Source organism: Crinia signifera, chromosome 4 (genome assembly GCF_055691185.1).
Source record: "Crinia signifera chromosome 4, ASM5569118v1, whole genome shotgun sequence".
NCBI lineage: Eukaryota > Metazoa > Chordata > Amphibia > Anura > Myobatrachidae > Crinia > Crinia signifera.
In genome coordinates this window covers 13644897-13661892 of record NC_139220.1, presented here as the reverse complement: position 1 = coordinate 13661892, position 16996 = coordinate 13644897, and the positions used below count along the sequence as shown (strand labels likewise).

General features: G+C 47.5%; 1 protein-coding gene across 2 annotated transcripts; it reads left to right on the top strand.

The window, feature by feature from the left end:
* Positions 1-2378: 2378 nt before the first annotated feature.
* On the top strand, positions 2379-16772 carry WDR91 (WD repeat domain 91). 2 transcript variants are annotated; one of them, XM_083181145.1, is made up of 16 exons: positions 2379-2532; positions 4389-4525; positions 5096-5275; positions 5536-5743; positions 6641-6723; positions 7120-7235; positions 7323-7512; positions 7714-7863; positions 8146-8333; positions 9363-9513; positions 12566-12660; positions 13291-13459; positions 13697-13805; positions 14488-14600; positions 14699-14896; positions 16392-16772. In XM_083181145.1, exons 2-16 carry the CDS (start codon positions 4403-4405, stop codon positions 16554-16556), a joined length of 2238 nt encoding a protein of 745 aa, XP_083037271.1. In that variant the 5' UTR covers positions 2379-2532; positions 4389-4402; the 3' UTR covers positions 16557-16772. The 2 variants fall into 2 exon arrangements, with proteins under 2 accessions (XP_083037271.1, XP_083037272.1); XM_083181146.1 differs by having other exon boundaries at positions 2415-2567.
* The last annotated feature ends 224 nt before the right edge of the window (positions 16773-16996 follow it).

The following is a 16996-nucleotide window of genomic DNA, read 5'->3' as shown; positions in this document are numbered from 1 at the left end:
AAACAGCATCTAGTAGACCGTAGTCAGAACTTGCGTCCCAGTCAGAAACAGATTGAGCGGTACGCTGTTAGCGTACTGAGTGGTGTGCTGTTAGCTTACTCAGTCAGCTGTAGGATTGTAACGTAGTCAGTCAGAGTGGTACGCAGTTAGCGTAGGCAGTCAGTAGTAGGATTGTGTGAGAAATGGCCGTATATGATGGCGAACCTGACTTTTCTCTCTGCCCCAGACGGAGGAGGAGGCGGTGGCATTCCTGCAGGGCCACCAATTCCTGCCACACACCCAGACCCGCCCCAATGGTCACCCCATGAGGCTTAGTGTGAGGGAGCAGATGTGACCATTGTAGAGATGGACAAGAACCTCTACATCCAGCGAAAGAGCCACGTTGGTCGCATGCTGCCCCAGCAGTGGGTCTTTGGGGGCATCTTGAGGGAGACAGTGGAGAGGCGTGATGCCAGCACGCTAATGGCTGCCATTGAGGCCCACGTGGAACCGGGTACCACCATCTACAGCGACTGCTGGATGGCGTATGACACGCAGCAGTTGGAGCAGGCTGGGTACCACCACGCCAGGGTCAACCATAGGTACCACTTTGTGGATCCCGACACCGGGGTTCACACCCAGAACATAGAACGGTTGTGGGGTGCTTGCAAGTGGCGCAATAAGCGCCAAAGGGGGACCGCGCATCATCACCTGGACTCGTATCTCCAGGAGTTTATCTGGAGGAAGAGTGTAGGTGCAGAGGACCGCTTCCAGCTGAACCTGCTCCCCCAAGTAGACAAAGTCGACGCCGCAGAGCCAGAGTCAACAGCATCCACGTCAGCAGCTGCTTCCTGTTCACGTGGTGGTGATGATGGCACTACAGTTCCTTAATAATGACTTCTTTCTAGATTTTCTTCATTTTTTGTGTCTTTTATTGTTCTTAAAATTAATTATATTGTTATGGAATAATTTTCTCTTCATTAATCTTCTTAATCTTTTACTTAAAAAAACAGTTAACACATGTCGTCATTACTGTCTCAGGTGTATGATTTTGCAGGTGTGAATGTGTTCTTGAAACACCCCCACCATCCCGACCTTTTCATACCCCCACAATCCACGTCGGCGTGGAGTTGATTTATATAGTTTGTCGAGCGCAGCGAGCCACCGAGCCCGAAGCGTGGCGAGCGCAGCTAGCCCCGCGAGGGGACGCGGATAAATTCACATGTATTCCGCGTCCCCTCTGTATGACCTGTAGTTACATGACACATGACCTATAGCTGTATGACCTGTAGTTACATGACCTATAGCTGCATGACCTGTAGTTACATGACACATGACCTATAGCTGCATGACCTGTAGTTACATGACACATAGCTGTATGACCTGTAGTTACATGACACATGACCTATAGCTGTATGACCTGTAGTTACATGACACATGACCTATAGCTGTATGACCTGTAGTTACATGATACATGACCTATAGCTGTATGACCTGTAGTTACATGATACATGACCTATAGCTGCATGACCTGTAGTTACATGACACATGACCTATAGCTGCATGACCTGTAGTCATATGACACATGACCTATAGCTGTATGACCTGTAGTTACATGACACATGACCTATAGCTGTATGACCTGTAGTTACATGACACATGAACTATAGCTGTATGACCTGTAGTCACATGACCTATAGCTGTATGACCTGTAGTTACATCATACCCTCCAACATGACCCATTCCATTAGGTACAAAATGCTCTGTTCCTGGACTTCCCTGCCAGTGACAGTTACAGATGTGAGCCTGCAGCACAGTCCAATATTCATAAAAGGGGAGCCACACCAGCTGCCATCCCAAACATCACTGAGAGTTGATGTGAACCCCCCTCTTTGAATATTGGACTGTGCTGTAGGCTCACATCTGTAACTGTCACTGGCAGGGAAGTCCAGGAACAGAGCATTTTGTACCTAATTATGGGATGGGTCATGTTGGAGGGTATGTTACATGACACATGAACTATAGCTGTATGACCTGTAGTTACATGACCTATAGCTCTGTATGACCTGTAGTCACATGACCTATAGCTGTATGACCTGTAGTTACATGACACATGAACTATAGCTGTATGACCTGTAGTTACATGAACTATAGCTGTATGACCTGTAGTTACATGACCTATGGCTGTATGACCTAGTCCTGTAGTCACATGACACATGACCTATAGCTGTATGACCTGTCCTGTAGCTAGATAGCAGCACATGACTTATAGCTATACACAGTGTGAGTGATAAGCGGAACAGCAGCAGCCTCGCTCTCAGACCAGCATGGCGGATGTGAGAGGGCTGTATTATCCTCATCCTGGCCTGTGCTGTGCGAGTGAGTGTTGGGGACTCTCCTATCCCCTCGTGACCCGGCCGCGCGCCTCCTCCTTCTCTCCTGTCATGTGACCGCTGCTGCTGCTGCCGCCGCCGCCGTTCTGTCACTGTGCGCGGCCGCCGGGGCCAGGGGGACCGACACCCGTCACACAGCCGCCGCCGCCGCTGCTGCTCCGTACGTATCCCGGGGACTCTGCAGCACTGCAGTGTGTATGTGTCACTGTGATTGTTTGTGTGTCCGTCCCTGCTGTGACTGTGTGTCACTCACTATGTGTGTGTGTGTATGTATGTGTCACTGTATGTGTGTGTGTGTTTACATTATCATACATGTTGGTGGATTCAAAGTGAAACTGGGAACTTGGTTTACTGTATGTTGATCATAAAGATAAGAGCAGTGTGGTTCCTGTTGTACACTCTCTGTCTGTGTGTGTGTGTGTGTGTGTGTGTGTGTGTGTGTGTGTGTGTACACACACGAGGGAAGTTCTATTAAAGAAGGGACGTTGCCCACAGCAACCAATCCGATTCAGCTTCTTATTATAGCATATTCTGGAAGATGATAGAATCTGGTTGCTATCTTCAAAGGAATTCCCATCTTAGTAAATGTACCCCATGTGGGTCCTGACCCCAAAGTGGGTGGCGACCATCTTAGCATGGGGTCAGGACTCCATGTTTCTGACTGGTGTCTGTGTGGCATCTCTCACAGACACCTGTAACAGACACGTCCTCCTGTCAGGCTGCATATCGCCGGGTGCCGTGGCTGCTGGACCTCGCAGACCCAATGCATGCATTTAGCGCTGCTGCGTCCTCGCGTTGTGGCAAGTGGAGGAACCGCACCACAATTAGCGTTTTTTCATCGCTTCTAATTGAATAGAATGAAATAGAAAATGATCAATTCCAATACAATAGTACCTTATTATTTTTCAAGCTGGCAGCCAACCTTAAAATGTTGCTGTTCTCTTAGCCAGGTTACGCAGTGCTCACGCGTTTCACCTGACTTTGCAGTATCTCCCTGATGAATTCTTTCAGATGACACAAATTAACATTTTGCAAACTGGGATTGTGGTGCCATACCGGCATATTGTGGAGCATGTTGGGTACGGATTCTATATGCCCTTTAGTGTTTCTTTCATTTTACAGGAATGGTGCAAATTCTACATCTTGAGTCATATTTTCTAATTTTATATCTGTTGTGTATGGGTAATGCAAAGGATGACTGTTAGTGTCCTGTTGGTCTTAAGGTGCCCATACACTGGGCCGATTGCGATAAATCGGCTCGGTTTGATGTCCCCTCAGGTCCGATGCGCGGTCCTGTGCGCATTGGACCTGCTGGCTGTCCGACAAACCTTCCTGGGACCTCCTACGAGTGCAGCGGGTGGCGGGGTCCGGCCAGCTGGTTGGGAGGTGGGGGCGGGCAGCTGGGTTCCTGTGGCACTGGTCAGCGGGTCCAGCAGATGGGAACTGAGTGAGTAGGACAGGCAGCGGGGTCCCTGCCGCATGGGGCGGGCAGCGGGGACCCTGTGGAACTGGTCAGTGGATTCCTGCGGCAGGTTGGGAACTTAGTGAGTAGCGCTATTTGCAGGGTGGCAGCATGGGAAGCGCTGCTGAATTTGAAATCACTGGGCGGACGCTGATTGGCTGAACATCAGCCAATCAGTGTCCGCCCAATGTTTTCAAATTCAGCAGCGCTTCCCGCGCTGCCACCCGGCAAATAGCATTACTCACTTAGTTCCCATCTGCCGCAGGGACCCTGCTGCCCACCCCGCGCGGCAGGGACCCCGCTGCCCGTCCCCCGCCAGCTCCCCAGGGATATGCATGCAATAAATCGCATGCGATTATTGCATGTATAATATGGCGCATCAAGTGCCAAATCGTAAGCAGCCTCCCGTGGGAGCTGCCGGGGGTCTTTCAAGGGCAAACTGGTCCGACTTGTCCAGTGTATGGGGGCCTTTAGTCTTTGAATTAATGCTGTATAAACCTATGGTGAAATATATTTTTCCTATCGGTACAATGTTTTATTGTTATAATGCCTAGGCACACACATCCAGATGACGTCCGCTGTGGAACGCACCGATGACCTGGTGAGAGAGTATCTTACTTTCAGAGGATTCACCAACACATTGAAATACTTTGAAGCTGATATTAAAACGGATAAAGACAAAGGGTTTCGTGTAAGTGCGTCCAAAGATAATGATTGTTATCTGGGTTCATATCCTTCATCTGCCTATTTTATTCCAGTCCAGGTTTTCTCCTTTTGTTTGGCGCATTGTAGGAAATGTAAATAAAATTGCAGTGAAACGCGTCAGTTTATTTACATTTCTGAGCGTACTGAGAATTGACAGTGCAGCTGTATAAAGCAAGACGCACGAAAACATAATGCTGCTTTTCTTTAGCACAGGTAGGCCTGTCGTGTATGAATTGTGTATTTTGTTTAACAGTAGTTCCGATGCATGGTGAGCATAGCATACATAATAAATATTGCGTACAGATGTCTGTAACGGACATAATTATCTGTCAGATTCCATGCCTAATCAATTAGCTATGTGACTATCAAGGCTGTGTATATATAGTGCAGTTATTAGTGGTATTCAGTTACAATCTAATTGATGGGGAAGTAAGTGGAACGATAGAACCCAGCCTGACGCGTTTCACTCTTATTCTTGGCGATAAAGAGCAGCAATGTAATCTGTGTCTTTGTTATTGACCTGGTTATTGCAGCCATTGTCTATTTCCGTACTCAGGTGGACAGGATCGTTGAGCAGTTGCTGCAGCTTATCCAGAGCTATGACCTTAGCGGGCTTCTGGATTACTGGGGCTATCTGGAGCGGCGTCTCTTCAGCAGGCTGGAAGATGTGTATCGCCCCACAGTCCGGAAGCTGAAGACCAGCCTATTCCGATATTACTTAGTCTGCACCATACAAGTAGGTATTCTTCCAGAATCTGTGCTACCAGCTGTGTTCTGTAACAAGTGTGAGTTTATAACTGACACAAATAATTTAAAGAGACACATTCGGGCCTATTCAGGACCGTTTGCTGTACCGCTCCCTTACCTTTCTCACCCAGAAAAGAAACCCAGTTAATCCACAAAGTACATAGCACCAATGATGGCAATAGTCCTTGTGGATGTGGATTTGCCGGTCTATTTCCAAATAACGTCTGTAGCGTTGCCTTTGCCTTGCAGAGCAGCCGGACGGACAAGGCGCATGACTTCTTCCAGAAGCAAGCCCCGGAACTGCAGAACCAGGCTGAATGGAAGGAGTGGTTTGCGCTTCCTTTCCTGCCCGCCCCGGACGCCAACCCGACCTTCTCCACATATTTCTCCCGCCAGTGGGCGGACACCTTCACTGTATCTCTGCACAACTTCCTCAGCGTCCTCTTCCAGTGCATGCATATCCTTCGTGGCGGGATTCAGGGGAAGGGGAAGGTCACATGTGGGAAGAGTATGGTGGCAGGGTCATGCACTGGGGCTATACTGGCTTTAACCCATTAGGTGCTGCTGAAGTGATATATAGTGTATAACGTTGTCACTCCTGGTTTCGGCAGGGGTTTGCTGGTCCTAAATTATTATAAGTAACGGAAATCAGGCACAATTCTATTCTGCAATTTACTTGTATTAATCAATGTATTGCCGTTTCCTCACTAAAACAAACTAGCGGGCTGGAGTGTTTTTTTTTTTTTTTTTTTTATTCTTGCTGTCAGTAGCGTTTACAAAGTGTTGTAGTTACTGTGTTTTTGGGGAACGGGGTTCTTGTAGTATTTTCCGGTTCCATTCTTACCTCAGCCTGTTCTATTTCTGTTTTTATGTTCTGTCATTTTGAGCACTCTGATGTCACAAACCTGGAAGTCCTCTCATCGCAAAGGACATCGGCAGGATGCATGGCGCTTTGCATTTTTTTTAGTGCATGAAGACTGGACAGATCTCATGACAAGAGCGGCCCTTTTTCGGTTGACCTAGACATGGTCTGTGAGCTATGCCACACCTCACAGAAGGACCCGATTGGATCTCTCACAGAGGGAAGTGCGAATAGAAACCTGTTGCCTCCTATTGGGTATTTCCATCTAAAGATGACAGTACCCACACGGTCTAATTTATCGCGTTATAGAGCACGGTGCATATGCGGTTATTGGAGAAAACTCCTAAAATGTCACTTTTTGAGAATTGAATTGATGCATCCCGCATTACATGTGATTATAGTGGAGTGTGATGCGTTATGTATTCCTCCCAATATGTTGTGTTTTTTTTTTTTTTTTTTACTCTATTATTTTGATTCCTTAACCTTCTGCACCTGTCCCAACTATCCTCAATTTTGATGCTGAGTGCCAGAGGGTTTTTCGCACTCAAGAAGAGAATGAGTCCCTCAGACAGAAGGTTGGTGCCGAATGGAAAGCTGTAGAGATTTTAGCACCTTAGTCGGGGGGCTGCCATAGAATCCTGCTGCTGCAAAGCATATTCCTTGCTTGTAGTATATGAGTTGGGCAGTTGGCCAGTCTGTTAATGGAAGTCGCATTCACCCGGTGCAAATTGTCTTAGGGATGGCCTCAATTTCCCTTAACTGTAATCTAGCAGTGTTCAGCATTGTAACGTTGGTGGCTTTAGGAAGTCCACCTAGAGAAGCATTTATCTTAGGCGGGGACTCTCATTCCTGGGTGGGGATTGAGAGACGGCAAGTTTGCAGAAGTCTTGAGATCTGTGATCAGGCTTAGGGGCAGATGTTACATCCAAGGTTTGATACATGTCCTCCTGTCTCTCCTCCATGTTCTCCAGCTCTTTGCTCTTCAGGCAGAGACTCACCGGTTGAGGAAGGAAAACGATGACCCGGTGGTCCACCACAAGCTGCCTCACTATGTCTGCAACATGGACCGGCTGGGGGATTCCGAGCTGTGAGTGGCCCCTCATGGACTCAGAAATATTTAAAGTAAGGGGGAAAATTTTGTAAAGTTACCCCTCTCACCGACTTCTCTCCGCAGTAACATGGTGTCCAATCAGAGAAACCCCGGCTCAGCAGTCCAATCCCAGAAGACCACCGGGTTCCTCTCCTCTCTACTGCCCCAAAGCAAAAAAGTGGCTACAAAGACACCACAGGCCACCGTATCCTCCCCAACCCAGAGCGCCGCCACCGCCGGCCTTCCACTCAAGAAAGAACCGGGGAACAGTCAGGTAAGAGATGGCTGCTGTTTCCCTCGGCAATGTCCCCGGTATTACTCTGAAAGTGTTTAGAATTGGCCATGGGCCGTCTGTCCCATTGGTGTAAATGTATTAAACCTTCTAAAAGAGGAGGGGCGGAGGAGTTTCCCATAGCAACCAGTCAGATTATAGGTGTATTTTAGCTATACATTGCTGACATTTACTTTTCTCTAGGTACAAAAAACAAGAGAGGTGCTGAGTGCGACTAAGGAGGTAAAGAGCACGCAGAGCGTCCTCGGTGTCCCCTCCGTCAGCGATGCCAGTGTGGGGCAGCAGAGACAGCGCCGCCTGCAGGAGAGAAAAGAGCTTTTCTCTAAGTCACAGGTGAGCCAATACTTAGACATGCGGGTTCAAAAGGTGCGGTTGTCCATAGCAACCAATACCATTCTGGCATCACCGCCACAGTTTTCATAATACGTCTCTCTTTTAAATGTTCTGAATAGCCCCCATATCTCTATTGGGTACTAGTCCTCCCCAGTGATCACGCTGGAATGGAAGCTGCACCGGGAGGGTAAAGTGGGTGCATAGTTGTGGTTAACGTATCGGATTAAACAGGCGAACGACTTCTTGCACTACAGGCGCATGAACTATTTTTTATTCTTACAGCAAAGCACAGAGAAGAAGCCGGAGACCTCGGAACCGGAGGCTGAGACTCGCCCCGAAACCCAACACGAGCAGGTGGAAGTGCTGATGAAGAACAGCGGGTCGGGCGGAGGGGAAAAACCGGAGCAGCCGTTTATAGTTCTGAGTCAGGAAGAATACGGAGAGCACCACTCGTCTATCATGCACTGCAGGTACGCACTACAAGTGTGCATTTGTACACTTCTGGTATTCTCTTATACCTAGCTTCTATCATGCACTGCAGGTACGCACTACAAGCGTGCATTTGTACACTCTTCTGGTATTCTTTTATATCTATCCTCTACCATGCAAATTTTACATTCTATATAGGACGCTCGGAGCGGCCAATTCACGCAGTCCTTTGCATGCCAGGAAGGGACTATTAGGCACATATAAATATTTTTGTGTCACGTCCTGTAAATGTTAACGTTGACTGCAGATTCCAGGTGCTTTCAGTATAATATCACACGTGGAGTCCTCTCTTATAGTGATTTATAAGATCAAGCACCATGGGGTACAGGGGCAGCATGAGGGGGGCAGGCCGTGCCCAGCGACATTACTGCAGGGGGTTGGCAGGGCATCTACGGGGGCTCTGGGCATCCCCCTGAGCGCATCAGTGGGGACGGACAGGCAGGGACGAGATTCCGAGGTCGTTTGTCTGTCATTTGAATTCGTCATTTGAATTCCAACTTATCAATCAAAATATCAATTTCACCTTTTCTTTCTTTTAACGCATGCTCCAATAATAAGTGAAAAATAAAATATAATCATTAATAGAATTAATTTGTGCCGCACGCCCCCTGCTGGCCATCTAGAGTAATGGGCTTCCATCAGAACTATTAAGTTGTTTCTCCGGCCTCCGGAGGTGCTAGGAAAAAGATTTGAGCGAAGACTGTGTTAGGACCAATCACAAGGTGTCTGTCAAGGTAGATCGGTTTTCAGCATGTACCTGTACGCATGTTACATGCAACGCTGGTGAAGCTGCTATGACGCGACTGTTCACCATCAGGAAGTACAGGCCACAGAAGCTCCATTTTATTTCATTTTGAGTCAGTTTCTTAAAGTGAAGTTTTTCCGGTTTCAAACTTTTCAGTTTTCTTTGTAATTTATTCATGTAAAACTTTTCTCAGTCATTATTATCTCTGGAAGGGTTTATGATGACTTGTTGTGTTTTTGAGTTTTTTGTTCTTTCTCTCTTCCAGAGTGGACTGTTCGGGTAGGCGAGTGGCCAGCCTGGATGTTGACGGGGTTATAAAAGTGTGGTCCATTGATGGAATAATGCAGACAAAGGCCTCAGCCATATCCAAGTCCGCGCTCCTGTCCCTTGAGTGGGCGACGAAGAGAGACAGACTGGCAAGTTTTTGTTAAATTGTGCCGTCTTATTTATTTTTTTGGCAGAAAAGAAAGTTAGGTTGTCGACCGGACAAAACCCTGGGTCTAGCGGAGAACGTGAGTGTCCGCTGTGTTATCCAGAAAGGCAGACTCTGTCTCGGCAGCTTCCACCAGTCGGAATGTGGTTTGGTTGTGCCGACTGCTAGAGGTTCTCTTGTGTTGGAAGACAACCATGGGAGCATCGATCCTACAGATCTAGAGTGTGTCCATGCTAGAACCAAACAGGTTGATGTCCGATATCACCAGCTGTGTGACCTAGTTGAGTGCGGTTATGTCTATGTACAGTGGTGCTTGCTGTAAATGAGCAGGAATTTGTGTTCTAGGACAATTTCTGTTTCTCCAGGAGACTGTAAACCGAAAACAATCAAATTGTTTTATTATGTTTTAGCCTCTAATTTATTTTCTTGGTTGGCAGTGGTTATGGTAAATACTGTATATGGGTTATATATAGGGGTAAATAGCCTCTGACTTGCAGGCATTGTCCAACTTAAGTTTTGCTTTTTAAATGATTACTACCAGCGGTGGGGGCTGCAGCACAGTCCAAAATTCAAATAGTGGAGCTACACAGGGAAGTGGTGGGATGCATCAAACCTTCATGGGAGATGGGGTGGAGTAGTTGCCTATAGCAACCAATCCGCTGCAAAATGACAGGGGATATATCCCTGCTTGTGCACAGATGACTGAGGTGTTGTCACCTGTGCTTAAGTAGGGATATTTTTAAAGCCTGCATTGAGGACCGAGTTTGTGAACCAGTGGCTTATGCTGCTTTCAGACCGCATAACTGGCTTTGACCCTGTATTTGAACACGTCTCCAAAAACGGGTTTGTTAGGTAAAGCCCCTTTCACATCGCATCTCTTAAACGGTATATTACCGTTTAAGTGCCGTTTATTTTGCACTGGCAGCCCCGTTTTTGGAAACTTTCCAAATACAGGGTCAAAGCCAGTGCGGTCTTCAGCGGGTTTGGCGCATCTCCCTGCCCGGCATGACGTGAACAGCGGGAGCAGCACCGACTGCGACTCAGAGGGGGCTGGAGGGATGCGCCAACTGGGGGAGCGGGGGAGAGGACAGCGGTGCAGAGGGGAGCAGGACAAGGAGGTGAGTCCGCCCCTGCCCCTAACCCCGACCAGGCAGCCTAGCTTTTATTCATGGTGCTCACCAAAGTGATTGCGCTGGGGGCAGGGGGTCCCTGCAGCGTATGTTACATCAGTGGCGGGGTCAGTAGTTCCCATTCGCTGCAGGGACCCCGCCACTGATGTAACATACACTGCATGGACCCCCTGCCCCCCAGCATGATCTTTCCCTTCCTGCGCAGCCCAAGTTGGGGGGGAAGCCAATAGTGGTCCACTCATTAGATATGCACAGAGCGGACCACTATTGGCTGGGTTCTAAATACCGTTTTAGACCCGATTTTGATGGCAAAATACCGGGTCTGAAATGGGTAGGACCCTCCATTTTAACCGTTTAGCAAAAACATCTTTTTTAAAACGGTAAAGTGGTTCTGCACCATTCAGACCGCATAGATTACCGTTTTAAAATGGTTAAAAATTGGCAAAATACCAGTTTTTAAGTGCCGTCTGAATGGGGCATTAGTGTGTCCATTGCTATACTATTAATCGTATTTTAATAAAATGATGAAATCTCAATAAGTTTATTGAGTGATGTGAAGACCACAAATCCTATTGCAGAATCGGTCACTGTGTTTTCAGTTGGAAGAGATACAACTGAACGAAACGGTACTTGTTTCCTAGCACGGCCACAATTGCGGGCATCGCGGGTAATTTTTAATGGTCTACGATGCGACCGACGCGATGCCCGCGATTTCCCATTTAAATGCATTGAAAAAGTCAAAATCGCGTCGGTCGCATCGTATGCGGCCAAAAAAAGCATAAGATGGTACCGACGCGATGCCCACGATTTCCCATAGGGAACAATGTAAAATGCCTCAATTTAACCAAATCAACATAGGGAACAATCAACATAGGGAACAATGTTAAATGGGCCAGAGACCCCAAAAAACCCCCCTGACCAGTGAAATGGCCCCCCAAAAATAGTTAACGCCACCCTACGATCAACGTCAACCCGAAGCGCAGCGAGCCCGACTGTGAACCGACCTTTTCATACCCCCACTATCCACGTCGGCGTGGAGTTGAGAATAGATAGTGTGGCGAGCGGACGCGGATACCTGTGAAGCCCGCGAAGGGACGCGTTTACCGGTGAAGGTATCCGCGTCCCCTCGCGGGGCTCGCTGCGCTCGCCACGCTTCGGGCTCGGTGGCTCGCTGCACTCACCACACTAACTATTCTCAACTCCACGCCGACGTGGATAGTGGGGATATGAAAAGGTCGGAGGATGCGTACCGCCGCCCCGCGCGGACTCGCTGCGCTCGCCACGCTTCGGGTTCACGTTGATCGTGGGGTGGCGTTAACTATTTTTGGGGGGCCATTTCACTGGTCAGGGTTTTTTTTGGGGTCTCTGGCCCATTTAACATTGTTCTCTATGTTGATCTGGTTAAATTGAGGCATTTTACATTGTTCCCTATGGGAAATCGCGGGCATCGTGTCGGTCGCATCGCATGCGATTTTTTTGGCCCGCATGCGATGAGACCGACGCGATTTTTTTTACCTGCGATGCCCCAGATCAAGATCGTTATGGCCGTGCTAGGAAACCAGTACCAACGAAACAAACCTAAACCAAGCGTCTTCTTTTAATACAAGTACTAAGTTGCACTTGTTGGGGTAGGGAAACGGTAACATGGGAGCACTACACCGAAATCTCTACTTTTGTTGTGGACTTGGTATCTCTACACCATGGAGGCTGACGTTTGGTAAACTTGATCAATTTTGCAGCCTGAGGCATAAGGCACTTTACAACCTCGCACCTCAGTTGCGTTACTAGCATCTTGGCTATTGCTTCCTTCCACAGAATGACTGGGGGATGGGTGCAGATATTTAGGATGTGGCTTTGGTATAACCCTGTAATTCTCTCTATATCTCTCTGCCATCGCTGGTCCAGCTGTTACTGGGGAGTGAGGTTGGGACTGTCCGGCTTTATGATACAGAAGCAAAGAAGAACCTGTGTGAGATCGGCATAGTGGAGGATATGCCTCGGTGAGTCCTGTATTTCCTGTATCCTCTTACACTTTGCTGTACCGAGTTTTCCTTCCCGACTGTGACACGTGTTTGGTAAATGTGAAGATAAGGTCTCTACTTGTGGTGTGGTGCCGTCCAATGATAACCTCAGTGATCGGAGGTGGCAGAAGTCCACTCAAAATCGCATTTTATAATCACACCGGTACACACACATTACCTCAGGCGTAATTCTTCTCAAACCTTTATACATCAGGTTGTTATCAGCCTGCAGGTAATGAGCTCATTCTGTGCCACCTGATGTGTTTTCCCCACAGCCTGGGATCAGTGATTAACACTTGAATTGTTAAAGTATAAGTTTGTATCGCTGAATAAATCAAGTTTCCTTCCGTACTGTTTAAAAGCAAGATATTGGCGCTTGTAAAACATTTCCTGAGTGTCGGAGCCTTCCTATTAGGTGCACTCTTCTGCATGTAAATGAAAGTGAAATCAGTGATATATTGTTGTGACTTTAGCTGTGGTTATTAATGTGGCTTTCACCCATCCTCCTCTACCTCTCCCCATCTCTCGCACTACCTCCCCACCCCTGCATACACCGATATGTTTGTCCGACTCTGCTGTGCGTCCTGATAGATATCTTTCTACCCCTAGGATTTTATCTCTTGCTTGCAACCCCAGCGGCACCTCCTTTGTCTGCTCAGCGGCTGCACCGTGTTCCACCAGCCACGTAGATCTGCCCATCCCCGGCTTAGGGGAGAACGGAAGCAACCAAGTGCCGGGAAGATTATTACTCTGGGACACGAAAACGATGAAGCAACAGGTGAGGGTGAATCATAAAATGTTTCTGTTCATATATATAATGAAGGGCTTTGGTTGCCAAATACAAGTGACACTATATAAGGCAGGTCCTGCAAGTTGGATTTTTCTCTATTTATTGTCAGCTGATCCGTGACTTTTGACAACTTGAAATCCCACTGTGGGTGTTCGCTAGATAATAAATATCTAGAACTTTATTTTGAAGGTAGTATACATATCCCCTGTTTCTCTACCCAACCAGCTCCAGTTCTCTCTTGAACCTATGCCCATTGCTGTAAACTGCACATCTTTCAACCACAACGGTAACCTGCTGGTGACGGGGGCTGCTGACGGGGTCATCAGGCTGTTTGGTAAATATTTTGCTTGATACCTTTGCTCAGAATAATCTTTAGAAACATCTAGTGATGCCGTGTGGCCAATTTTGCTGGTAGAGAAGAGGTCATTGTGCTCCTGACCCTTCTCATCCAAACATATGCTGAGTGCTGTGGGCACTGCCATGGGGTGCACCCATGGGCCTAGGAATGGTTTGGATTGGTGCATGATTACATAGTAACAAGCTTAATGTCCCCAGGTATGCAGCAGCACCAGTGTTCCCAGAGCATACCCCCTCTTTCATTCTTCCCACCCATTCTCATATCCTTTGGGACCGCAATGGGGTGCACCCATGGGCCTAGGAATGGTTTGGATTGGTGCATGATTACATGGTAACAAGCTTAATGTCCCCAGGTATGCAGCAGCACCAGTGTTCCCAGAGCATACCCTCACTTTCATTCTTCCCACCCATTCTCATATCCTTTGGGACCGCAATGGGGTGCACCCATGGGCCTAGGAATAGTTTGGATTGGTGCATGATTACATGGTAACAAGCCCTCTGTCACCAGATATGCAGCAGAAGCAATGTGCCCAGAACATACACCCCTTTTCCCACCCATTTTCATATCCTGAGTGCTTTTGGGACTGCAATGGGGTGCACCGATGGGCCTAGGAATGGTTTGATACCTGATTACACAGTAATAATCCCTCTGTCCCCAGATATGCAGCAACACCAGTGCGCCATGAGCTGGAAGGCCCACATAGGAGAGGTCTATTCTGTGGACTTCAGCTATGACGAGAATGCCGTCTACAGCATCGGAGAGGACGGGAAGGTGAGCAGTGACTGTCTGACTCTTGATCTGCGGGATGAAGCGCAGTTCTCAGGACCTTGCAGGTTATAATATCTCTTGTTCCCTTGTTTCATTCTCAGTTTATTCAGTGGGACATTCACAAGAGCGGTCAGAAAGTGTCGGAGTATTCTCTGCCGCCCGATGCCACTGGGCCCTTCATGCTATCGGGCTACAGTGGCTACAAACAAGTGCAGTTCCCCCGCGGACGGCTGTTCGCCTTTGACTCTGAAGGAAATTACATGCTGACGTGTTCCAACAACGGGGGAGTCATCTATAAGGTAATTGACCGCCCGTCAGAGTATGACCTTTAAGTTATATCAAAAGATTACCAGATGGTAAACGAAAAAAAGGATATAAAAACTGTCATGTTTCTGTCCCGTTTTTGTATTGGAGAATTCAAGCCAAGAGAAGCTGTTATCGCGCTGAATATGACATTACAAGTATAAAAATCTATGTCCAATTCTACGAAAACCACATAACCTTTAGCACCAAAGTCTCTAATCGATCATGTGTTTCATTTACGTTTTTTAAATGTTTTTGGGTTAAGCTTTAAAGACGAACTGTACTTTTTAATGTTATTTAGTTCATGGTTTCATCAGGGCCGCAGAAAGCAGTTTTGTTCCCTGATATTACAACGGGGTGTATCCTAAGTAAGGGGTGTGTCTACATTTTACCTTGCTTCATCCAGGAAGCGGGTCCCCCCTCTGCCTTGTGATATTCAGCAAGATAGAAATATAGACTTTGACAGCAGATGAGAACCACTTGGCCCATCTATTCTGCCCCTTTAAAGATGACACTTGTGCGCTAGAGACCAAATACTCTGGCACGGACCCAGTTCCCTCTAGCAAGCCCAGGCTCAGATAATTGTTACCCACTGCCCCGAAGTTAAGGTGGCCATACATCAGAAAGACCGGTCTTGCAATCATGATTGTGTCCAATTTCCATTCAACTCCCCGGCAGTCCTTGGTGGTTTTTGGACACACAATATACTCACAATCTGTCATACAATCCATCTGCTGCATGATTGTATAATTGAACCTTCATTTAAATAGGGTGCTGGGCTACTAGGATCAAAAGGATAGGCGTGCCAAAAATCCTGTTTATTTATTAATTTACAGGTTGCCAGCAACAACCAATCTGCTCACATCTGCTGTATTATTAAATAGCCCAAATGCAGCAATCCTCTGAAAACTGTTTTCAGAGTAGTGACCGAATTGTGCAAAAAGACGTCCACCTCTCTCTTCAGCCACCCGCCCATCTGCCGCTTGGATACTTCTGCGGCTCCCACCACCTTCACTGCCACAGGCCACCCGGAAGCTGCACCTCTCTTCTCTGCTAGTCGGGGAGGGAAGGGTCACATGACTCTGGTTGTATGAGCCATCTAAAGACAGATTGCATTTGCTTAAAGGCACATGCAATCTGCTCCCATCCCAATTGATCTGACGTGCAGCACGTCAGATCAGAGGGCCAATCCTCCAATCTCCCGGGGCCAGCATTGTATGATTGTGTTTTACAATCCATTGAGATTGTATGATTGGGTGCAATGTCTTTCTGATGTATGACCACCTTTAGTAGGAAAGCATGGACCTCCGTCTTCACAGCACCCCTTCTGGCCATACATTATGCAGCTTTTGAAAGTGCTTTTTTGATTGGATGATCTTGATTTAAAGGTGTTGGTAGGTTGGGTCCATAAGCGATAACGTACGTCATTTAATAGTACAAAGTAAATAACCGACTACTTTGACTCTTGTTTCTATTTGACTTTCCCTGCAGCTGAGCAGCGATGGCGGTACACTGGAACATTGCCTGTCTCTGGGCGGACACCGGGCCCCAGTTGTCACGGTTGATTGGAGCACGGCGGTGGAATGCGGAACCTGCCTAACCGCCTCGATGGATGGGAAGATCAGACTCACCACTCTTTTGGCCCAGAAGTCCTAACGTAGCATCTCCTTCTGTCTCCTGCGACAGGTCTTCTGGATTTACAGACCTAGAACACAGTGACTCCTAAACAGCGGACTTACCTGCTGAGCATTTATGTTTAGTACATAGGATGTTTGAGTAAAGCTCCGCTACTGACTCGGCGTAAAAGAACGGGCCGCTGTCGCTGCACTGTCTGGCAAAGGCCGGAAATAAACAGTATTAATGTTTCTGAAATATCGCATGTAGTTTTCCCTCAGACTTGTTGATTATACACAGGGCCATTTTGTCATCTGAAGCAATATTGCTGAGAATTCAGAATACCGTTCACTAGAAAGCAATCCTCTAAGGAACAATGGGTCTTATTTGGGTTGCCCCTGTTTTGTATGTGGGCTGTGCCTTGGGCCTGGCAGAGGGGTCCAACAGCCAGCCTGAATAAAACGTCGGATTATGCGACAGCT